Source organism: Oryzias latipes, chromosome 10 (genome assembly GCF_053564925.1).
Source record: "Oryzias latipes strain Hd-rR chromosome 10, Olatipes_Hd-rR_3.1".
NCBI lineage: Eukaryota > Metazoa > Chordata > Actinopteri > Beloniformes > Adrianichthyidae > Oryzias > Oryzias latipes.
The window spans coordinates 18,199,786-18,225,944 of NC_136246.1; the positions used below are offsets into that span (position 1 = coordinate 18,199,786).

Below are 26,159 nucleotides of genomic sequence, written 5' to 3' on the forward strand. Positions count from 1 at the left end.
ATCTCTTGCAATATTCCCGACAAAAGACCCTTCAACCTGCTCCTCGGGTATGGAGTACCGAGCCTGAGAAGTGACTGAGCGGATCTTGAGGAAACAAAGAACAACTAGCACTCCAGACCGAGCCAGAAAAGTCATCGTCAATCCAAGAAAAACAGTTATCCTTCTTAGTGAAAATCTTATATGAGTAAATATATATATAAAAAAAAGATTTCAGAGATGTTATTGAAAAAGCGATCTGAGAAATAAAACCTCCGATGTTCACAGCCTCCTGTTTCCAATCGAAAGAACGACTGAAGGCTAAAAAGGAGTAGACTCCTGCGTTTTATGCTTAGTGATGGTCTCACCCATGGATCAACAGCGGCACTCGGAGATAGTTAACGGTACTGTTGTAATTACACTACACAGAAACAAAAATGTCTAAAAAACGAAATGTAGAAGTGAAACTGCAAATTGATTATAAGTGTGCTTACAGAATATACCTTATTTTTGCATTAAACTGCAATAATAATCTGTAAACAAAGTCATTCAACAAAACACTTAATCCAATGAGCAATAGCCACAATAAAAACCATAACCAATTATGTTGATATGTTTATAATACACCCATGACCAAACCAAAACGATTCTACTCATTCAGCACTACGGACAGCTACATATAAGCACGCATGCAGCGAAAAAGAGAGCACTTGGCAGATTTCATTTACAAAAGTTTGAACTGTTTTTCAGTGACTTACCAGAGTTGATTGAATTCTGGAATTGCTTGACTGTTGATTCTCCCCTTGTAGTGTATTACTCCCATCTTCATCGATACTTAACAGACTTTGACTGATAGGCTGCATGCATTTAAAGTCACTCTTTCTGGAGTCAGTGGTCCTGCACACCTCGTAATTGTACGTGTGTGGCAGAGTCCCTGTGCCCAAAGTGTCTGAGTAACGTGGAGGATAATATGGAATCACTGGGAGGCTGGAGTGATACAGGATGCGAGACTGTCTCCATCTGTAGATTTTGACGGAAATGATGACCACTAAACACGTGATGAAGAGGAAAGAAACCACAGCCAGAGCCAGCACTAAGTAAAAAGTCAGGTTGTCATTGTAATCCTTGTCGTGTGGAAAGTCAGTGAACTCCGACAGCACTTCAGGGAAGCTGTCCGCCACCGCCACGTTCACAATGACTGTAGCTGAACGAGACGGCTGCCCGTTATCCTCCACGATCACAGTCAGTCTTTGTTTGAGCAAATCTTTCTCAGTCACTTGGCGGACAGTTCTGATTTCTCCATTCTGTGAGCCCACTTCAAACAGCGCCCTGTCTGTGGCTTTCTGCAGTTTATAGGAGAGCCAGGCGTTCTGTCCAGAGTCCACATCAACAGCCACCACTTTAGTCACCAGGTAGCCCACATCAGCTGAACGAGGAACCATTTCAGCCACCACAGAGCCAGCAGTCTGGACCGGATACAGAACCTGAGGCGGGTTATCGTTCTGATCCTGGATCTGGATTTTCACTGACACGTTGCTGCTGAGTGGAGGAGAGCCTCCGTCTTGTGCTTTAATAGTGAGTTCTACTTCCTTTAATGTTTCATAATCAAATGAGCGCACTGCATTTAACTCTCCAGTTTCCGAGTTTACAGACACATAGTGAGAAGCTGGAGTTCCACCTATGTGCGTGTCTACAAGAAAATATGAAATTTTTGCATTTTGTTTCCAGTCTGCATCTTTTGCCCTTACGGTGGTAATGGACGTGCCGGGAGAATTGTTTTCCATGACATAAGCAGAGTAGAAATGCTTTTCGAATAGAGGTTGGTTGTCATTTATGTCAGATATTTTTACATTTAAAATGACGGAGCTGGAGAGAGGAGGGGAGCCCGAGTCTTTTGCTATGATGATAATTTTGTATTCAGCAATCAGTTCTCTATCAAAACTTCGGTCTGACACCAAATTATAATAGCTAGTTAATGAAGATACGATTTTAAACGGGAGGGATTTTTCTATAACACACGTGACTTGCCCATTTTTTTCTGAATCTGCATCTCTGACATTTATTATAGCTATTGTTGTGTCAACAGGGGCATCCTCTGATACTGCACTGGAATATGACATGATCGTAATGACCGGAGCATTGTCATTGACGTCACTGACATCAATTATGATTGTACTCGTCCCTGTCAAACCTCCTCTGTCTCTTGCTTCTAATCTCAGCTCGTATTTCTTCTCTTTTTCATAGTCTATGTCTCCAGCCACAGATATTACGCCAGTGCTTTCATCGATATTAAACGCACCCACTGCACTGCCTTTAATTTTAGAAAAGCAAAACATTATTTCACCGTTTGCTCCAACATCTGCGTCCGTGGCGTTTACTGTTGCAACGTATGTCCCTTTATGAGAGTTTTCCGTTATGGTGGCTCTATACACCGACTGGTTAAATGCAGGAGCATTATCATTTGCATCCAACACCAGAACATTTATATTGACTGTACCGGATCTCTGCGGAGTTCCACCGTCTGCAGCTATCACCTTTAAAAGAAGACTGGGCTGTTCTTCTCTGTCTAGTGGCCTCTGAAGCACTAATTCGGCGTATTTGCTACCATCTGGATTCGTGTGCTGCTTTAAAACAAAATAATTGTTAGGAGACAGAACGTAATTTTGAAGAGCATTTAGTCCGACGTCAGGATCAACCGCGCTCTCGATGGGATATTTGGAGCCGACTGTAGCAGATTCGCTCGTTTCAAACCGGATGACTGGATTAGGAAAGAAAGGAGTGTTGTCGTTTATGTCTAATATTTCAACGGTGACTTGATGAAGTTCCATCGGATTCTCCAGAATTATTTCGAAACTGAGGCTGCACGGAGTCAGGTCACCACAGAGCTGCTCTCGGTCTATTCTCTCGTTCACGACAAGAGTCCCTTTGTTTGCCTTCAGCTCGGTGTACTGGATGTTTCCTCCGCTTACAATGCGGGCACGGCCCATATGCAACCTGCTTGCATTCAGGCCGAGGTCTTTGGCAACGTTGCCAATAACAGAACCAATTTTCAGCTCCTCTGGGATAGAATAGCGAATATGGCCGGAGACGCGGCCACCGATCGATGAGAGAAGAAAAAGGAATCCAAGCTCCCATTTGAATATGGAAATAAAACGACACCTTACATTGCGAGAATAAAGACAGCAGATTTCCATTTCAGCATCAAAAGAAAAATAAGTGTGCATCCACAAGCCGCTGTGCAAGGTGATCGCGCTGCGTTAGAGGAAAAAGACTGCGGTGAAAATCCTTATTCCGCCTTCTTCTGCTGTCCGATAGTAAAAAATACGCCCGCACTGTGAAAAAAAAACACAGCGGGAGGGGGGCACTGGCTCTTAACACCCAAATGGTTTGTTGATCTGCAGCGTCGCTTAGAGTGCAAAACGTGAATTTCTATCAGCAAGATCTTAAATTCAATGTAACGTGTAATAAAGAACAGGAATGCTAAAAACAACTTCTAAATGAAAAATTTAGACATTCTGATTAAATTAAGCTTTTTAGAAAACAGTTTTCTAAGAGAAACGTTTCATGAAAACCTAAACGACCAGGGTCAATTTTAAAATGCCGCATCTAACTCCAAAAAACTTGAACAATATAATATAAAAACCGTTGAACATAAAACACAGGTCTAAGGTCTAAATCTGTGAATAATTTTACCTATTCAAGAAAACACAATAAGAAGAAAATATGAGATATATTTAAACAGAGAAAATTATGAATGACTTTCTGCTTAAGAATAAGAAGACAAGCGTTTTTTTTTTTTCAAAAAGAACTTCAAAATTGTCTGCATCGCTTTTATTGAACCATTAGACTAAATCACAAAAACGTTTTAAGGGAAAAAGTCACATTAATATTCCTTGCAGCCTTGACTGAATGTTTTATGAATGGTCAATGAAAAAACTATGAGGGTGCATATATTTTATAACTGTGAGGGAACTTGAGTAGTTATATTAAAAAGAGTTGTTTAAATTTGTATTGTCGTTTGAAGTACGTTTACACTAACTAAAATCCAAAAAAAAACCAAACATCTTATTTCGCAGGTGCATTGAAAAAGATGTAAAAATCTACAGGAGCATATAGCACATTTCTTTACCATACGTAGAAAAAAATCAATGGCACTAAATTGTGTTTAGCAAATAATACAATATTAAATATCAACGTACAAACGTATGCAAAATATGTCTATGAGTTAAAATAACCAAAACTACAGAGAAAATGATTTCAGTCGCTCTCCAAGGTGCTACATGCAATTTTTTTCCCCTGCCCACTAAAAATCCTGTAATTTGCAAGTAAACACCGACATGAAACAACTAACCTCCAGAGGAGAGTCTGGTTCATCCAGGATGCTCTTCTCACTCTGCATTCGCTGCATGGTTCCTGTAGAACTGGGGTCCATTATCAGCACGTTCTGACTCCCAGCTCTGCCGAACTTACAGTCACTCTTTCTGGAGTCAGTGGTCCTGCACACCTCGTAATTGTACGTGTGTGGCAGAGTCCCTGTTCCCAAAGTGTCTGAGAAACGTGGAGGATAATATGGAATCACAGGGAGGCTGGAGTGGTACAGGATGCGAGACTGTCTCCATCTGTAGATTTTGACGGAGATGATGACCACTAAACACGTGATGAAGAGGAAGGACACCACAGTCAGAGCCAGCACTAAGTAAAAAGTCAGATTGTCATTGTAGTCCTTGTCGTGTGGAAAGTCAGTGAACTCTGACAGCACTTCAGGGAAGCTGTCCGCCACCGCCACGTTCACAATGACTGTAGCTGAACGAGGGGGCTGCCCGTTGTCCTCCACGATCACAGTCAGTCTTTGTTTGAGCAAATCTTTCTCCGTCACTTGGCGGACAGTTCGGATTTCTCCATTCTGTGAGCCCACTTCAAACAGTGCCCTGTCTGTGGCTTTCTGCAGTTTATAGGAGAGCCAGGCATTCTGTCCAGAGTCCACATCAACAGCCACCACTTTAGTCACCAGGTAGCCCACATCAGCTGAACGAGGCACCATTTCAGCCACCACAGAGCCAGCAGTCTGGACCGGATACAGAACCTGAGGCGGGTTATCGTTCTGGTCCTGGATCTGGATTTTCACTGTCACGTTGTTGCTGAGTGGAGGAGAACCTCCGTCCTGTGCTTTGACAACGAATTCAAGCTGCTTAATTTGCTCATAATCAAATGAGCGTAAGGCGTGAATAACCCCACTTTCTGCATTTACTGAAACATATTCAGAGACTGGCCCGCCAGAAACTTTACTTTCTTCCAGAATGTAGGATATTCTAGCATTTTGATTTTCATCTGGATCTTTAGCTTTGATGGTGAGAACAGACACACCTGGAAGGTTATTTTCAAAGATAAACGCGTCATAAACGCCTTTTAGAAAACGTGGAGAATTATCATTAACATCAGAAATCCTCAAGTTAAAAGTCCTTTTAGATGACAAAGGATGCACTCCAGCATCTGTTACGGTTACAGTGATGTTATATTCAGAAACACTTTCACGATCTAATAAAGAATCTGTGAGCAAAGTGTAGTAATTTTTTAAACTAGATCTGATCTTAAAAGGGATATTTCCTTCAAGCCTACATCTCACTTCTCCATTGTCCGCCGAATCCGGGTCCTTCACATTAATAATTCCAACGGTTGTACCAAGAGGAGAATCTTCAGAGACAGGACTGCTGAATGACATCACACTTATAACAGGAGCGTTATCGTTCACATCCATCACATCAATGATCACTTTACTTGAATCCGTCAAACCTCCTTGGTCTTTTGCATGAATTTGAAGCTCATATTTTTTGTCCTTTTCATAATCAATGGAACCAATTATGAAAATTGCACCACTTTTTTCATCAATTTCAAACAAATCATTTGATCCGCTGTTGAGATCAGAAAAATAATACCTCACGATGCTGTTGGAGCCGAAGTCTGCGTCAGTCGCATTTACTGTGATGACGTAAGTGCCTCGAGGGGAGTTTTCGGTGACCGCAGCCTTGTACACCGATTGATTAAATACTGGAGCGTTATCATTATTATCAAGAATAGTTATATTTATATTAACTGTTCCTGATCTCTGCGGATTCCCTCCGTCAACAGCGATTAGCTTTAACAAAAGGTTCGGATTTGTCTCTCTGTCTAAAGGCTTCTGAAGCACCATCTCCGCGTATTTTTTACCATCTGCGTTTGAGTGCTGTTTAAGAATAAAATGATCATTTTCGGTCAAGACATATTCTTTAAGACCGTTCGGGCCAACATCTGCGTCCTCTGCGCTTGTGAGAGGAAATCGCGCTCCGCTCAGAGCCGATTCACTAATTTCAAAGACAATGTTTTCTCTTCTAAAAGTGGGCGAATGGTCATTAATATCTGTTATTTCCACAGTTATTTGATGCAGCTCCATAGGATTTTCTAAAATCACCTCAAAGCTGAAGCTGCACGGCATCGTGTCGCCGCAAAGCTGTTCCCGGTCGATTCTCTCGTTCACGACTAAAATCCCTTTGTCTGCTTTTAGCTCGGTGTACTGGGTGTTTTCCCCGGTCACAATACGGGCCCGACCAGAACGGAGTCTTTTCAGATCCAAGCCGAGATCTTGAGCCACATTCCCGATAAATGATCCTTTCCTCATTTCCTCTGGAATCGAATATCTGATTTGGCCGTTCACAATGCCAAACTCGCAAAGAAGGAAAAACAAAAGCTGCAGATTTTGTCCAATGGAATAAAGGCATTTTCCCCGTCTGCCAGCTCGTATTCCACTTGACATAGTTGCAGAAAAAAACAAGATTGCTCTTTAAGTGTGGCGAACAGAACACAGCTGTAATCCTTACTATTAAAGACCCTATATGTTTCTCGTTCTACCTCCGAATGCAAATGGCTGTTGTTTTTTTAGACCGCTCAGTGAGCAACCTAATGTCCTCTCTTCGATCAGGGTAAAAAATGAAGGCAAGGCAGTGGAAGAAAATTTTAGGCTGATCAACAGCGTCCCTTACAGTCCAAAATCAGCTATATCACGCAAGGATAAAAAAAGTGATAACAGATATGTGTGCTAATATTCTAATATTTGTAGATGTCTGGGATTTTTCAAAACACTCACTGTTGGCTGTAATTATTGTAAGTCATTGATTAGCGCTCATCAGAAGTTTGAAAAGAACATAAAAAACCTAAAACATATAGAAGACAAAAATAAAACAAAATAAAAAATTGAAGCCAATTGAAGCTTTAAAAAAATATGGACTCTAAAAAAGTGATCATTCTAGACAAAGATGTATGCCAAACAAGGTCCATCATAGTAAAACTAACAACAGTTTATCGAGACAAACAAGCAAAATCAAATCAAGATTTAGCACTTACCATAAAAAAGGTAAGTTACACTTGTAATATTCACCCTCCTTCAAAAACAGCAAATCTTGCACATTAATCAATGGTTCGCAATACATATATGATTGCTGACGTCATAATGTATTAGTGAACTTTATGCTGTTCATAGTTCTAAACAATAGCTTTAATATACCTGCAGGTATAAAAAAGGAAAACATGAATAAACATGTTTTTAAACCCACAGGTTCGCTGTCCGTGGTACTAAACTATTCTAAGGGGCTGCTAAAGTGGAGAAAAAAACAGATATACTCAGCTAATTTTTTTACTGACCTCCAGAGGAGAGTCTGGTTCATCCAAGATGCTCTTTTCACTTTGCATCCGCTGCATGGTTCCTGTAGAACTGGGGTCCATTATCAGCACGTTCTGACTCCCAGCTCTGCCAAACTTACAGTCACTCTTTCTGGAGTCAGTGGTCCTGCACACCTCGTAATTGTAGGTGTGTGGCAGAGTCCCTGTGCCCAAAGTGTCTGAGTAACGTGGAGGATAATATGGAATCACTGGGAGGCTGGAGTGGTACAGGATGCGAGACTGTCTCCATCTGTAGATTTTGACGGAGATGATGACCACTAAACACGTGATGAAGAGGAAAGAAACCACAGCCAGAGCCAGCACTAAGTAAAAAGTCAGATTGTCATTGTATTCCTTGTCGTGTGGAAAGTCAGTGAACTCCGACAGCACTTCAGGGAAACTGTCCGCCACCGCCACGTTCACAATGACTGTAGCTGAACGAGGGGGCTGCCCGTTGTCCTCCACGATCACAGTCAGTCTTTGTTTGAGCAAATCTTTCTCCGTCACTTGGCGGACAGTTCGGATTTCTCCATTCTGTGAGCCCACTTCAAACAGCGCCCTGTCTGTGGCTTTCTGCAGTTTATAGGAGAGCCAGGCATTCTGTCCAGAGTCCACATCAACAGCCACCACTTTTGTCACCAGGTAGCCCACATCAGCTGAACGAGGAACCATTTCAGCCACCACAGAGCTAGCAGTCTGGACCGGATACAGAACCTGAGGCGGGTTATCGTTCTGGTCCTGGATCTGGATTTTCACTGTCACGTTGTTGCTGAGTGGAGGAGAACCTCCGTCCTGCGCTTTGACAACGAATTCAAGCTGCTTAATTTGCTCATAATCAAATGAGCGTAAGGCGTGAATAACCCCACTTTCTGCATTTACTGAAACATATTCAGAGACTGGCCCGCCAGAAACTTTACTTTCTTCCAGAATGTAGGATATCCTAGCATTTTGATTTTCATCTGGATCTTTAGCTTTGATGGTGAGAACAGACACACCTGGAAGGTTATTTTCAAAGATAAACGCGTCATAAACGCCTTTTAGAAAACGTGGAGAATTATCATTAACATCAGAAATCCTCAAGTTAAAAGTCCTTTTAGATGACAAAGGATGCACTCCAGCATCTGTTACGGTTACAGTGATGTTATATTCAGAAACACTTTCACGATCTAATAAAGAATCTGTGAGCAAAGTGTAGTAATTTTTTAAACTAGATCTGATCTTAAAAGGGATATTTCCTTCAAGCCTACATCTCACTTCTCCGTTGTCTGCCGAATCCGGGTCCTTCACATTAATAATTCCAACGGTTGTACCAAGAGGAGAATCTTCAGAGACAGGACTGCTGAATGACATCACACTTATAACAGGAGCGTTATCGTTCACATCCATCACATCAATGATCACTTTACTTGAATCCGTCAAACCTCCTTGGTCTTTTGCATCCACCCTGAGTTCATACTTTTTGATTTTTTCATAATCAATGGAACCAGTCATTGAGATTTTACCACTTTTTTCATCAATTTCAAACAAATCATTTGATCCGCTGTTGAGATCAGAAAAATAATACCTCACGATGCTGTTGGAGCCGAAGTCTGCGTCAGTCGCATTTACTGTGATGACGTAAGTGCCTCGAGGGGAGTTTTCGGTGACCGCAGCCTTGTACACCGATTGATTAAATACTGGAGCGTTATCATTATTATCAAGAATAGTTATATTTATATTAACTGTTCCTGATCTCTGCGGATTCCCTCCGTCAACAGCGATTAGCTTTAACAAAAGGTTCGGATTTGTCTCTCTGTCTAAAGGCTTCTGAAGCACCATCTCCGCGTATTTTTTACCATCTGCGTTTGAGTGCTGTTTAAGAATAAAATGATCATTTTCGGTCAAGACATATTCTTTAAGACCGTTCGGGCCAACATCTGCGTCCTCTGCGCTTGTTAAAGAGAATCGTGCTCCTGTTAAAGCCGATTCACTAATTTCAAAGAGAATGTTTTCTCTTTTAAAAGTGGGCGAATGGTCATTAATATCTGTTATTTCCACAGTTATTTGATGCAGTTCCATAGGATTTTCTAAAATCACCTCAAAGCTGAAGCTGCACGGCATCGTGTCGCCGCAAAGCTTCTCCCGGTCGATTCTCTCGTTCACGACTAAAATCCCTTTGTCTGCTTTTAGCTCGGTGTACTGGGTGTTTTCCCCGGTCACAATACGGGCCCGACCAGAACGGAGTCTTTTCAGATCCAAGCCGAGATCTTGAGCCACATTCCCGATAAATGATCCTTTCCTCATTTCCTCTGGAATCGAATATCTGACATGTCCAAAGGCGAGCTGACACAGACAGAGAAGGAAAAAGAGCACACCGTCGCGCAGAAGCCGCCCTTTGACGCGTTGACACGGCTGTGTTCCTCGTTCCATAATTATGGGTCCACAAGTTAAAAAAAAAAACAATATTGGATCACGATGACTAAAAAAATATTCTAAGGAAAACTATGCTCGCTTAGATTTAAGAAGAAATTGAGTCTAAAATGATTGCTGGTGTCAGGCAAAATGAAAACTGCTTCTTTCTTCTAGGAGAAGGGCGAGGGAGGAGAATGATCATAGGGCTCAGTAGACAATTTTATCTTGACCAACAGCGTCTCTCAGAGTCCGGTGCGAGTATAGAACATACTTGAACTGGAACAATTTAATTAGGAAAAAAAGGCGAAATTAAGTTATTCTTACCAGGGTTTTTTGTGTATGTCCAAAAACATAAAAAAAAAAAAAGAAAAGAAAAAAAAATTGTCAAAGTACTAATTGTGTCCGTTAGCAGTATATTATATATATATATAGCACTCCCAGCAGGTCACTGAGATCATGTGACCAGCTGGCTGTTAAGAGCACCCGGTTAAAAAACTAAAGGAGACAGAGCCTTTGCAGCAGTGGCCCCATCCCTCTGTAACTCTCTTCCTCTTAGCCTCAGATAGGTGGACTCAGTGTTTTCTTTTAAAAAGCAGCTAAAAACATATCTTTTTAAAATAGCTTTTTCTCAATTTTCTTTTTAACATGTGTTTTTACTGTGTTTTACTGTTGTTTTATCGTGTTGTACTGTGAAGCACTTTTATCGGGAAAGGTGCTATACAAATAAAGATTATTATTATTATTATTATTATTATATGTATTCTTCCAAGCAGATTTGAAAATGCAACATATAAACACAAATAATAAATCGAACAAAATAGTATAGACAAAAATATTTAGAAACAGACATGTATATTTTTTAACGGAAACCTTGTTTAAAAAGAATAAAGTAAAAGACTTAAATAATATAATGTGGGAGATAGCGCACTGTGTTTCGCTGTCCATGGTGCTGAATTAATTCAACCGTATGGTTACAGAAAAAAAAACAACAATGGTAAACTCAGCTTATTTTTACTGACCTCCAGAGGAGAGTCTGGTTCATCCAGGATGCTCTTCTCACTCTGTATTCGCTGCAAGGTTCCTGTAGAACTGGGGTCCATTATCAGCACGTTCTGACTCCCAGCTCTGCCGAACTTACAGTCACTCTTTCTGGAGTCAGTGGTCCTGCACACCTCGTAATTGTACGTGTGTGGCAGAGTCCCTGTGCCCAAAGTGTCTGAGTAACGTGGAGGATAATATGGAATCACTGGGAGGCTGGTGTGGTACAGGATGCAAGACTGTCTCCATCTGTAGATTTTGACGGAGATGATGACCACTAAACACGTGATGAAGAGGAAGGACACCACAGCCAGAGCCAGCACTAAGTAAAAAGTCAGGTTGTCATTGTAGTCCTTGTCGTGTGGAAAGTCACTGAACTCCGACAGCACTTCAGGGAAGCTGTCTGCCACCGCCACGTTCACAATGACTGTAGCTGAACGAGAGGGCTGTCCGTTATCCTCCACGATCACAGTCAGTCTTTGTTTGAGCAAATCTTTCTCCGTCACTTGGCGGATGGTTCGGATTTCTCCATTCTGTGAGCCCACTTCAAACAGCGCCCTGTCTGTGGCTTTCTGCAGTTTATAGGAGAGCCAGGCATTCTGTCCAGAGTCCACATCAACAGCCACCACTTTAGTCACCAGGTAGCCCACATCAGCTGAACGAGGAACCATTTCAGCCACCACAGAGCCAGCAGTCTGGACCGGATACAAAACCTGAGGGGGGTTATCGTTCTGGTCCTGAACTCTAATAATAACAGTTGTGTTGCTGCTGAGAGGAGGAGAGCCTCCATCCTGAGCTTTGACAACAAGCTCCAGCTGTTTGATTTGTTCATAATCTAGAGAGCGAACTGCACTAAGAACTCCTGTTTCAGAGTTTAAAGACACAAAGGTAGTAATCGGACTTCCGCTCAGTTGTGTATCGTCTAATAGATATGTAATTCTAGCATTTTGACCCCAATCAGAATCATATGCTCTGGCTGTAAAAATAGAGTGACCAGGGGAATTGTTCTCCTGGATGTGTGCAAAAAAGAAGTTTTTGTCAAATTGTGGTGCATTGTCATTAATGTCAGAAACTTTTAGATTTATTGTTTTAGAGCTGGTTAAAGGAGGAGAACCAGAATCTGTTGCTGTTATAGTTATCTGATATTCTGGTACAGACTCTCTATCTAGCTGTTGTTCTGTAATCAAATTATAATAATTTGTTAGCGATGACTCAAACTTGAAAGGGAGCTTAGTGTTAATCTGACATTTAACCTGTCCATTTTTCTGGGAATCTGCATCTTTAACATTTAAAATAGCTATAGTTGTTCCAACAGGTGCATCCTCTGACACTAAGCTTGATAAAGACATCACATTTATGACTGGTGCATTGTCATTTACATCAACTACATCAATTATGACTTTGCTTGTTCCAATTAAGCCACCTCGATCTTTTGCCTCCACCCTGACCTCATATTTGGTGTCTTTTTCAAAGTCTATCACATTGAAGACTGAAATCACACCAGTGTTTTCATCTATAGAAAACACATTTTCTGGACTGCCTTTCATTTTTGACAAACTGTAAGTAATGACTCCATTTGAGCCACTGTCTGCGTCAGTAGCATTGACAGTGATTACACTGGTGCCTTTTGCTGTGTTCTCCACCACAGATGTTTTGTACACAGATTGGCTGAAAACTGGAATGTTGTCATTTGCATCTAGAATAGTGACATCTATATTTACTGAACCAGATCTTTGCGGCGTCCCGCCATCAACTGCTATTAGCTTTAAGGTCAGATGTTGATTTTGCTCCCTGTCTAAAGGCCTCTGAAGCACCATTTCAACGTTTTTGCTTCCATCTGGATTTGCATTTTGCTTCAATATAAAATTGTCGTTTGGTGATAAAACGTAATTTTGCAAACCGTTTTGGCCCACATCCAAATCCTCCGCGCTCTGCAGTGGAAACTGGACTCCAACAGCTGCTGATTCACTCACTTCAAAACTGATCGGCTTTTCTTTGTTTGGGAAAACGGGAGCGTGATCATTTATGTCCAAAACCTCCACAGTAATTCTGTGAAGTTCCATCGGATTTTCCAAAATCATCTCAAAACTGAAGCTACACGGCGTCACGTCCCCACACAGCTGCTCCCGATCAATCCGCTCGTTCACGACGAGAATCCCTTTGTCTGCCTTCAGCTCGGCGTGGGGAACGTCTTCCTCTGTCACGATTCGGGCTCGCCCAGAGCGCAGCCTTCGCAGATCCAAGCCCAGATCTTGTGCTACATTACCGATCAGCGAACCTTTTTTCAACTCCTCTGGAACTGAGTAGCGAATATGTCCAGCCGCAAAGGATATTGCGCAAGCACAAAAAACAATCAGCTCCATTCGTTGTCGCAGTCTGTACAACGATCGTCGTCTTAATTATATATTCCAGGAATATTTCGAGGTCACCACTCCCCTATTCAAAACATAAGTCGGGAATTGTCTTTTTTCCAAAATAAAACTAACGCTTTTACTTCACCCGTTTCCGCAGAAAAAATATCAACCGTCAGACAAGAGCCTGCTTCAACGGTGTCTCTCATACAGAAAAAACGACGAGCTCACTTCTCTTCAAGAAGGAAAAGAGGAAGAACAAAATGACGACAGATCGAAAGCAATTTGTAGACCAACAGCGTCTCTCACAGGTAAACTGGTGAAAGCAAAACAGAGCGGAGCTGTCCAGAAAATAGCGTGGAAACAAAAACTAGTCACAATAAAATAAACAAAAAAACATCTTGAAAAATATTTATTGGTTGACTGATTTGTTTATTGTTAAAATATTTATCATAAATATTACCGTTTTAGAAAGAGTATACATTTTTTTTCAAGGTTAAGACCAGTCTAAAAAGAAAAATATCTAGACAGATGATTCACATGAACCACGTATAGCATGTTGCAGCTTTCATGACAATGAAAGCAAACGTTACGTAATCTTCTTGTCATGCTGTGAGTGACATGACCCTACAAGTATACCACTTTAAAGTCTATAGCCTGTAATAGTAAAAAAATGTATAAGGGCAGAAATTGATTATGAAAGTGATAGCTTATATATTAAATTATATTATATATTATATCATATCATATCATATCATATCATATCATATCATATCATATCATATCATATTATATTATATTATATTATATTACATTAAATCATTACATTACATTACATTACATTAGATTGAAGACAACTAACCTCCAGAGAAGAATCTGGTTCATCCAAGATGCTCTTCTCACTCTGCAGCCTCTGCATGGTTCCTGTAGAACTGGGGTCCATTATCAGCACGTTCTGACTCCCAGCTCTACCAAACTTACAGTCACTCTTTCTGGAGTCAGTGGTCCTGCACACCTCGTAATTGTACGTGTGTGGCAGAGTCCCTGTACCCAAAGTGTCTGAGTAACGTGGAGGATAATATGGAATCACTGGGAGGCTGGAGTGGTACAGGATGCGAGACTGTCTCCATCTGTAGATTTTGACGGAGATGATGACCACTAAACACGTGATGAAGAGGAAAGAAACCACAGCCAGAGCCAGCACTAAGTAAAAAGTCAGGTTGTCATTGTAATCCTTGTCGTGTGGAAAGTCAGTGAACTCCGACAGCACTTCAGGGAAGCTGTCCGCCACCGCCACGTTCACAATGACTGTAGCTGAACGAGGGGGCTGCCCGTTGTCCTCCACGATCACAGTCAGTCTTTGTTTGAGCAAATCTTTCTCCGTCACTTGGCGGACAGTTCTGATTTCTCCATTCTGTGAGCCCACTTCAAACAGCGCCCTGTCTGTGGCTTTCTGCAGTTTATAGGAGAGCCAGGCATTCTGTCCAGAGTCCACATCAACAGCCACCACTTTAGTCACCAGGTAGCCCACATCAGCTGAACGAGGCACCATTTCAGCCACCACAGAGCCAGCAGTCTGGACCGGATACAGAACCTGAGGTGGGTTATCGTTCTGGTCCTGGATTACAATTTTTACAGAAACGTTGTTACTGAGTGGAGGAGAGCCTCCGTCCTGCGCTTTGACCACAAATTCAATCTGTTTGATTTGCTCAAAATCCAACGAGCGAACTGCACTAACAACTCCTGTTTCAGAGTTTAGAGACAAATAGGTAGAAATCGGACTCCCACTTATGTAAGTATCTTCTAATAGATATGTAATTCTAGCATTTTGTCCCCAGTCAGAATCATGCGCACTTAGAGTAAATATAGGAACACCAGGGGAATTATTCTCCTGGATGTGAGCAATGTAGCTGAGTTTCTCAAATATAGGTGCATTGTCATTTATGTCAGAGATTTTAAGGTGCAACTGTGTGGAACTAGATAAAGAAGGAGTTCCAAAATCTGTAGCGGTTATTGTAATGTTATATTCTGAGACAGTTTCTCTGTCCAGCTGCTGTTCTGAGATCAAATTGTAATAGTCTGTCATTGAGGACATAATTTTAAATGGAAGTGTTTTGTCGATGGAACATTTGATTTCACCATTTTTCTCTGAATCAGCATCTCTGACTTTTAAAACAGCTATTGTTGTACCAGGAAGCGCATCCTCTGAAACTGCACTTGAAAATGACATAACATGAATAATCGGAGCATTATCATTTACATCAATGACGTCAATAACCGCTTTACTGATCCCTGTAAGGCCACCGCGATCTTTTGCTTCCACCCTCAGCTCATACTTAGTCTGTTTTTCGTAGTCTATATGCCCGATTACATAGATAATTCCGTTGTTTTCGTCTATGCTAAATATGTTGCTCACACTCCCTTTTATATTAAAAATGCTATAGGTAATAAGCGCATTAGAACCACTGTCAGCGTCTTTTGCATGAACCTTAATTATACTCGTACCTTTCGCTGTGTTTTCTGGCACAGATGCTTTATACACTGACTGGTTAAAATTTGGTTCATTGTCGTTTGCGTCTAGAACAGTAACATCTATATTTACTGTACCGGATTTTTGCGGCGTCCCTCCGTCAACTGCAATTAGTTTTAGATGTAAGTGCGCATGTTGCTCTCTGTCTAAAGGCTTCTGCAGCAGCATTTTCACAGACTTGCTCCCATCCTGATTGGTAACCTGCTTCAATTCAAAGTAGTCGTTGGGAGAGAGGATGTAACGTTGCAGCGCGTTTTGCCCTTCATCCAGATCCTCCGCGCACTGCAGGGCGAAGCTCGCTCCAGGTGCAGCCGATTCACTTATTTCATAACTGATCGGCTTCTCTTTGTTCGGAAAAACGGGTGCGTGATCATTTATGTCCAAAACCTCCACAGTAATTTTGTGAAGTTCAATCGGATTTTCTAAAATCATCTCAAAGCTGAAGCTGCACGGCGTCAAATCTCTGCAGAGTTCCTCTCGATCAATCCTCTCGTTCACGGCTAGAATCCCTTTGTCCGTTTTCAATTCGGCGTACTGAGCGTTTTCTCCGGTCACAATGCGGGCTCGCCCAGAGCGCAGCCTCTCCAAACCCAAGCCGAGATCGTGTGCAAGATTACCGATGACAGAGCCTTTTTTCATTTCTTCTGGAACCGAATACCGAATCTGTCCACTCGCATTGGTTATAGCATGACACAGGAACAAAATTACTCCCACTAGAGACCGCTGAAAAATCCACCGCCGTCCAACGGCCTTGTAGGTAATGCTCACGAACGTCATTATAGCTGTAAACTGTTCTAAAAATGCAAATATTTTCGTTTGTTCAATTGATTCCCAAGCTAAAATATCCAAACAAATCTTGGTGAACGACTTTCCTCCTTCATGCTTATGGAAAGGTCTAAAATCATGATAAAATTGAGTCGCGCGTCGGTGGGTTGTTCAATCCAAACTGAGAAAAGACAGCCAAAGCCTCTCCCCTCACAGAGAGGATGGACTCAATAACAATGTGGCGCAGCACTTGTTATCCTAACCAACAGCGTCGCTTAGAGTACAAATGATGAAAAAACAAGTTGAAAGTAGAAAAATGAAAATATAATAAAAACAGCTCTTTATACAGGTTACAGAATATAAAAAAAATTCGAGTGTATTATTTAGCAAAAAATATCTGCTTGTTTTCAGTGGGAAATGAACGAACGGTTGGACAGAAAAGAGACTGTGAAGCAAAAAGGCTAAACTCTTAAAACGCCCAATAAAGGCTCAAATCTCTGAGGTGAGGTGAAAATTTATAATTTCAGGAAAAATCACTTTACAAGAAACAACATACCAAAAAATACATAAATAAAGAAACGTGTTTATCTTATTTTATAAATGTCTAGAGTATTGAGATTAATATAAAAAAATTAAACATAATTTAGAATGAAAGAAAGCACCAGATATAAAGCAGTGTAAAAATGTCTTGCTCTGACTAAAGAGTAGCAGGAAGAAAAGAAAAAATTTTTTTTTAACGCTGTCCATGGTTCTGAACGGACAGTCTTTACAGCAAAACTTTGGAACAATTTCAAGAGTAAATTAAGGTTTTTTGTTTTCCAACTGACCTCTAAAGGAGAATCGGGTTCATCCAGGATGCTCTTCTCACTCTGCATTCGCTGCATGGTTCCCGTAGAACTGGGGTCTACAGGAAAGTACAAAGTACTAATTGTGTCCGTTAGCAGTATATTATATATATATATAGCACTCCCAGCAGGTCACTGAGATCATGTGACCAGCTGGCTGTTAAGAGCACCCGGTTAAAAAACTAAAGGAGACAGAGCCTTTGCATCAGTGGCCCCATCCCTCTGTAACTCTCTTCCTCTTAGCCTCAGATAGGAGGACTCAGTGTTTTCTTTTAAAAAGCAGCTAAAAACATATCTTTTTAAAATAGCTTTTTCTCAATTTTCTTTTTAACATGTGTTTTTACTGTGTTTTACTGTTGTTTTATCGTGTTGTACTGTGAAGCACTTTTATCGGGAAAGGTGCTATACAAATAAAGATTATTATTATTATTATTATTATTATTGTATGTATTCTTCCAAGCAGATTTGAAAATGCAACATATAAACACAAATAATAAATCGAACAAAAAAGTATAGACAAAAATATTTAGAAACAGACATGTATATTTTTTAACGGAAACCTTGTTTAAAAAGAATAAAGTAAAAGACTTAAATAATATAATGTGGGAGATAGCGCACTGTGTTTCGCTGTTCATGGTGCTGAATTAATTCAACCGTATGGTTACAGAAAAAAAAACAACAATGGTAAACTCAGCTTATTTTTACTGACCTCCAGAGGAGAGTCTGGTTCATCCAGGATGCTCTTCTCACTCTGTATTCGCTGCAAGGTTCCTGTAGAACTGGGGTCCATTATCAGCACGTTCTGACTCCCAGCTCTGCCGAACTTACAGTCACTCTTTCTGGAGTCAGTGGTCCTGCACACCTCGTAATTGTACGTGTGTGGCAGAGTCCCTGTGCCCAAAGTGTCTGAGTAACGTGGAGGATAATATGGAATCACTGGGAGGCTGGAGTGGTACAGGATGCGAGACTGTCTCCATCTGTAGATTTTGACGGAGATGATGACCACTAGACACGTGATGAAGAGGAAAGAAACCACAGCCAGAGCCAGCACTAAGTAAAAAGTCAGGTTGTCATTGTAATCCTTGTCGTGTGGAAAGTCAGTGAACTCCGACAGCACTTCAGGGAAGCTGTCCGCCACCGCCACGTTCACAATGACTGTAGCTGAACGAGAGGGCTGCCCGTTGTCCTCCACGATCACAGTCAGTCTTTGTTTGAGCAAATCTTTCTCTGTCACTTGGCGGACTGTTCGGATCTCTCCATTCTGTGAGCCCACTTCAAACAGCGCCCTGTCTGTGGCTTTCTGCAGTTTATAGGAGAGCCAGGCATTTTGTCCAGAGTCCACATCAACAGCCACCACTTTAGTCACCAGGTAGCCCACATCAGCTGAACGAGGCACCATTTCAGCCACCACAGAGCCAGCAGTCTGGACCGGATACAGAACCTGAGGCGGGTTATCGTTCTGATCCTGGATCTGGATTTTCACTGTCACGTTGCTGCTGAGTGGAGGAGAGCCTCCGTCTTGCGCTTTGACCACAAATTCAAATTGTTTGATTTGTTCATAATCCAGAGAACGAACTGCACTAACAACTCCTGTCACAGAGTTTAAGGACACATAGGTAGAAATCAGACTTCCATCCACGTGTGTATCTTCCAACAGATAAGTAATTCTAGCATTCTGACCCCAGTCAGAGTCATGTGCTCTCACGGAAAATACAGAAACTCCTGTAGGATTATTCTCACTAATCTGTGCAAAGTATCTTGATTTTTCAAAAACTGGAACATTATCATTTATATCTGAGATTTTAAGGTTTAAATGTGTACTGCTAGAAAGAGGAGGAGAGCCAACATCTGTTGCTGATATTGTTATATTGTATTCCGGCATAGATTCTCTATCAAACTGGTGATTGGAGATTAAATTATAATAGTCTGTCATTGAGGATTCAATTTTAAAAGGGAGTTTTCCATCAACAGAACATCTGAATTGCCCATTTTTTTCGGAATCAAAATCTTTTATATTAAAAATAGCTATAGTTGTTCCAACAGGTGCATCCTCTGACACTACGCTGGAGAAAGACATCACATTTATGACTGGTGCATTGTCATTTACATCAACTACATCAATTATGACTTTACTTGTTCCGATCAAGCCACCTTGATCTTTTGCCTCAGCTCTAATTTCATATATTTTTTCTCTTTCATAATCTATCACACCAATCACAAAAATTATACCAAGATTTTCATCAATGCTGAATATATCTGTGGTGCTGCCTTTAATTTTTGAAAGACTGTAGGTAATGATCGCATTTGAGCCACTGTCTGCGTCAGTAGCATTGACAGTGATTACACTGGTGCCTTTTGCTGTGTTCTCCACCACAGATGTTTTGTACACAGACTGGCTGAAAACTGGAATGTTGTCATTGGCATCTAGAATAGTGACATCTATATTTACTGAACCAGATCTTTGCGGCGTCCCGCCATCAACTGCTATTAGCTTTAAGGTCAGGTGTTGATTTTGCTCCCTGTCTAAAGGCCTCTGAAGCACCATTTCAACGTTTTTGCTTCCATCTGGATTTGCATTTTGCTTCAATATAAAATTGTCGTTTGGTGATAAAACTTAATTTTGCAAACCGTTTTGGCCCACATCCAAATCCTCCGCGCTCTGCAGTGGAAACTGGACTCCAACAGCTGCCGATTCACTCACTTTAAAACTGATCGGCTTTTCTTTGTTTGGGAAAACGGGCGCGTGATCATTTATGTCCAAAACCTCCACAGTAATTCTGTGAAGTTCCATCGGATTTTCCAAAATCATCTCAAAATGAAGCTACACGGCGTCACGTCCCCACCCAGCTGCTCCCGATCAATCCGTTCGTTCACGACGAGAATCCCTTTGTCTGCCTTCAGCTCGGCGTAATGAACGTTTTCTCTTGTCACGATGCGGGCTCGCCCAGAGCGCAGCCTTCGCAGATCCAAGCCCAGATCTTGTGCTACATTACCGATGACAGAGCCCTTCTTCATTTCCTCCGCCACTGAGTACCGAATCTGTCCGCCTACCGTGATAACCATATTAAGAAACACAAGAAGCTGGCAGATATTCAGATGAAATCCAAAGATAAATCGTAATCTGACCGCAATGAGGGAGAGACGGATCTTCGGCGCCATGACAAGAAAAAAAAAAATCAAACAAAAGAAAGGGAAAATAATATCCCTCTATGCAATTAAAACGAGTAAATATGTTTTCTTTTGCGATTAAAAGATTCCCAACATTTTAAAAAGACGGTTTGTGAATCAGATGTCTCCTCAAACCAGCGTATGCTAAATGTGGTCTGCAGTCCAGTGCAGATCGCTCTCTCTGTGAGGGGATGGACCGAATGTTGATGCAGCCAACTAAGTGTTTTGCTGTCCAACAGCTCCCCTTGCAGTCTAACACAACAAACAGAATAGATAGTTTCCTCCAAGAGACAACAGTTAAAATAAATAAAACAACAAGTTCATACCACGGCAATGTAGCCTACATATCGCTCAGACGGAATTTTGAACATGAAACAGCACTTCTGTTAAAAATCCTTTTGTTTGTTTTGTCAGTAATTACAGACTTAGAGAAAGCTGAATCAGCATATTAAAAAAATACTGTATATCACTAAATAGATTGGAAAAAAAAAAAAGGTAATTAAATTGTAAGACTGGTGACTAAAATGATTGAACTTTACTATGGTTGTTTTATATTATCTGCCATTTAATTTAAAAAAAAGTTACTCTTTTTAACTACTTCAGATTGGTTTTTGTTTTGTTTTTTTACACGTCAAATGAGATAAAATGGAAGAACTCCAGCTACACACGTAGAAAAGAGCACAAAAAACAAGAGTGTTTATTGAATGCATCTTATAGCAATCAATTAAACATTTTTATGAGTATTGTTGTTGTTAACTGTATTGGTATTACACAACAAATAGAATAAAGCTAGGTGGGATATTATTGCAAATAAAGTCAACAAAATAGCTGTAACAGGTCACCATGTCCAAACTCCATCACCACTCTTAGTAGTGCTGGATGCAAGCAAATTCTAAGGGAACAAAGGGAACCAATTCACTCAATTATATTTTTCAAATAATATATCTACCAACACACAAAGTATTGTGACACCGTAGTTATAGTTATAGGAAACTTGCTCTTTTTCTATTTTTAATCATAAGAAAAATGTTGCTACATATTAGAAAGAGGATTTGCAAAACAGTATGCAATCGTAGATAAACAAACATGTGTATATACTCTAAAAATATAATATTCTATCATAATAAAATTAACTGTTTTGTTTGGAGAGCGCAGATGACGCTCTCCAAAACAAAACGCGAGCTGAGAAATGAAATGAAATTGAAATTCCAACTGGCTGTTCTGAAATGCTAAAGAGTTATCATTTATGTCCATTATTTTTACAGTTATAGGATGCATCTCCATTGGGTTTTCCAATAAAATATCAAAGGTGAAACTACAAAGCGTCACATCTCCCCAGAGCTCTTCGGGGTCAAGTCTGTCATTAACAACCAAAGCCCCATTGTCTGCAGTCAGCAGGGCACACTGGATATTTTCACTGGCCACAATATGGCCCTGAACAAAGCATCTATAAATCCAAACCAAGATTTTGCGCAATGTTTCCTACCAGAGATCCATTCTTTAGCTCCTCTGGAATTGAATATCGAATCTTTGCTTTCGATTGAGAAAGAAAAAGACAAAGAAAAAGAACTTTAACACCCGTCGCGCTATCATACACATCCATCACAGCGCAGTTCTTGGAACTCCATGTAAAAAATTAAACCTACAATGAACAATGATACCAACAATGAACTCAGGATTTCAAGTCAACAAATAATTCCTCCAAAGGTGACTAATCTTTCAAAAATACAAATTTATCATCGATCGAATGAGCTTCAGAAAAAGAATTGTTTTCTTGCTGACAAAATGTGCAGTGATATGAGAAAGAGAGAGGTCTCTGATTCAAGGAGAGGATAAGAGTTGACTGCCAACAGCTTCTCTCTGGGGCCAAAGCAAGAACTTCAAGCATCCAAAACCGGATGCTCCGATGGGGCGGAGTCCCTTGTCAAAGTTTGACAGGTGACTCCGCCTCAGTCACAATCAGCTGTTTTTAAAGACGTCACACGCTACCACCTGATGACGACCCTGATGAAGGTGGAAGACATTCCACCGAAACATGTCGGTACGTTTTACACTACAAAACAAACCAGTGTCTGATAAAAAAATATAAAAAAATTAATTAAATACGCATCCAAAACCATTTATAGTATAGATAACAACACCATTAACACTCTTTTTAAATCTGGTATTGTTAAAGAAATAACTAATTATATTTAATATGCATTTACTGTTAATAATACAATACAAGGTGAGTCTATATTATACTTCGTAGGGAAAAAAATGTTAGGAAAAAGTGTCACATTTATAGAGGAGCATAAAGAATAAAGAAAAGAGTATAGATGAATAATATTATTGATAAATCGTTTTATTATTTTGTAATCACCAATAAGTATTTGAAATTTTTATTTAATTAGAATTCTCTTAAACTCATTTAAAAAATCAGCACCACGGACAGCAACGACCAAAAAGGAGACTTCACGAGAAAAGTCTTAATTAGAAAACACGCTGTATACCACAGGATCCATTGCATGTAATAAACAGACATTATTGTTGTTTTATGATTTGCATAAACCTTACAGGGAATTTTAGAAAAGCCATATCAAACACTGCAAGCTGTCAACATCCAAGCAAAGAAAACCCCAAGCAACAAACTTGTCTTGTTTTTCAGCACTGCCTTTGTCTAAAGTAAATTGGATTAACTAACCTCCAGAGGAGAATCTGGTTCATCCAGGATGCTCTTCTCATTCTGCATCCGCTGCATGGTTCCTGTAGAACTGGGGTCCGTTATCAGCACGTTCTGACTCCCAGCTCTGCCGAACTTACAGTCACTCTTTCTGGAGTCAGTGGTCCTGCACACCTCGTAATTGTACGTGTGTGGCAGAGTCCCTGTGCCCAAAGTGTCTGAGTAACGTGGAGGATAATATGGAATCACTGGGAGGCTGGAGTGATACAAGATGCGAGACTGTCTCCATCTGTAGATTTTGACGGAGATGATGACCACTAAACACATGATGAAGAGGAAAGAAACCACAGCCAGAGCCAGCACTAAGTAAAAAGTCAGGTTGTCATTGTAATCCTTGTCGTGTGGAAAGTCAGTGAACTCCGACAGCACTTCAGGGAAGCTGTCCGCCACCGCCACGTTCACAATGACTGTAGCTGAACGAGAGGGCTGCCCGTTGTCCTCCACGATCACAGTCAGTCTTTGTTTAAGCAAATCTTTCTCCGTCACTTGGCGGACAGTTCGGATTTCTCCATTCTGTGAGCCCACTTCAAACAGGGCCCTGTCTGTGGCTTTCTGCAGTTTATAGGAGAGCCAGGCATTCTGTCCAGAGTCCACATCTACAGCCACCACTTTAGTCACCAGGTAGCCCACATCAGCTGAACGAGGTACCATTTCAGCCACCACAGAGCCAGCAGTCTGGACCGGATACAGAACCTGAGGCGGGTTATCGTTCTGGTCCTGAACTTTAATAATAACTGTTGTGTTGCTGCTAAGTGGGGGTGAACCTCCATCTACAGCTTTTACTTGCAGTCTGAACTCTTTTATTTGTTCATAATCAAATGAATACAAAGATTGTATTGTGCCGCTTTCTGCACTCATTGAGAAATATTTGGAGACAGGATTTCCATTAATTTCAGTGTCCACAAGAAAATAAGTCAGACGTGCATTCTGGCCCTGGTCTGGGTCCGTGGCCTGAACTTGTAACAGATTGACCCCCGGAGAGTTGTTTTCCATCACTTCAGTAATGTACACATTTTGTCCAAAAGCTGGAGAATTGTCATTAACATCTGTTATTTCTAAAACAAAACTCTTTTTGCTGGATAAGGGTTGGAAGCCTTCATCTGTGGCTGTTAGGGTGATGCTGTATTTTGAATCACTTTCTCGATCAAGAATTCGTTCTGTTACCAAAGTGTAATAATTTCTCAAAGTGGATTTGATGTTGAATGGTAGATTTTCTTCTAAAGCAAGGCGCACTTGTCCGTTTTTACCTGAATCTTTATCCTGGACACTAATCAATGCCACAACTGTGCCAGGGGGAGAATCTTCTGAAATCTTTCCTGAATATGAAGCCATAGTGATCACTGGAGAGTTATCATTGACATCCAATATCTCGATCATCAATTTGCAAACTCCAACTAACCCCCACGGATCCTTTGCCTGAATATTTATTTCGTAACTTGGCGAAACCTCGAAATCAAGGTCACCTGTGAGTTTAATCTCCCCCGTGAATGAATTAATTTCAAAAGGAAAAGAACCCTCCTCTAAGTGGGTGAAATAATACGTGACGTTCCCATTGTAACCCTGATCTGCGTCCACGGCAGACACTCGGAGTATGATCGCGCCGCGCAAAATATTTTCTGAAACAGAGGCTTTGTACAAGGGCTGTGTAAAAACGGGTGCGTTGTCGTTTGCGTCCAGAACGGACACTTGAATCTTCACCGTCCCGGACATCTGCGGTTCTCCACCATCAACAGCAGACAATACAAGCGCGTGCTCGCTTTGTTTTTCTCGGTCCAGGGCTTTGTGAAGCAACATTTCTGCATATTTACTCCCATCTGGCCGAGTATGTTGTTTTAGAACAAAATGCTCGTTTGGTTTTAAAGAGTAGCTCTGCAGAGAGTTTATCCCTACGTCAGGATCAGATGCGCTATCAAGGAGAAACGCGCTCCCCACCGGAGTCGATTCACTAATCTCCAAATTAATTTCCTTCTTGGGAAAAGCAGGAGCGTGATCGTTAACATCTTGTACTTCAATTGTGATGGAAAACAATTCGAGTGGGTCTTCGAGGACAATTTCTAAACTAAAGCTGCATGGAGATTTCTTGGCGCACAATTTCTCTCTGTCAATTCGTTCATTGACAACGATGTGGCCTTTGTTCGGATTCAGTGCGACGTATTTGATTTCACCGTCTATAACAAGTCGAGCCTGACCGGCCACCAACCTTCTGACATCCAAACCCAGGTCTTTTGCAACATCTCCAACAAACACTCCTTTCCTCATCTCTTCTGGAATAGAATAACGAATTTGTCCGTCGACGGGAGCGAGAAGACAGTAAAGCAAAATGGAGATTTTCAAATGCGGAGGGTGTTGTCTTCTTTTAGAATAATCCATTCTTAACATAAAAAAGTAAAATATCGTATAGCAAAAATAGAATAAAAAGTCCTTCCTTCAAAAATATGATGTTTTAATACAAGAGAGTTGGTTGCCGTCTGCTTTTACAGATATCGTTCCTTTGTTGCAAAGATGGGCGGTGGTGACTGTGTATTGGTGAGCTATTGCACTCCAGCTTTATGCTTAGGCAATAGCACCACCAACAGTCGCTGTAGGTACACATACTCCATAGGATGTCCACTAATATTTTTTACAAGTCCTGCATTGGTGTTTATCAAACTTCAGGCGCCCTTATTCAATAAACCTTATTTGTC

At 41.0% G+C, this 26,159-nt stretch overlaps 1 protein-coding gene and 1 pseudogene across 24 annotated transcripts in view; both read right to left on the reverse strand.

Annotated features, from left to right (window-relative positions):
- LOC101169865 (protocadherin gamma-C5) overlaps positions 1–26,159 on the reverse strand; it is a 307,671-nt gene that overhangs the window by 123,866 nt on the left and 157,646 nt on the right. The window contains exon 1 of one of the 23 annotated variants that reach the window (XM_078954141.1): positions 4,328–7,161. The exons of 21 other annotated variants lie outside the window; for them this stretch is intronic. In XM_078954141.1, coding sequence (XP_078810267.1) covers positions 4,328–6,763 — 2,436 coding nt within the window. In that variant the 5' untranslated portion in view covers positions 6,764–7,161. Of the gene's footprint in view, positions 1–4,327; positions 7,162–26,159 lie in introns of those variants that run through there. One more of the 23 variants, XM_078954169.1, reaches the window with a different exon arrangement.
- LOC111947995 (protocadherin gamma-A3 pseudogene) lies at positions 17,313–21,096 on the reverse strand (annotated as a pseudogene). Its single transcript, XR_013658545.1, has one exon. The product of XR_013658545.1 is annotated as a protocadherin gamma-A3 pseudogene (transcript).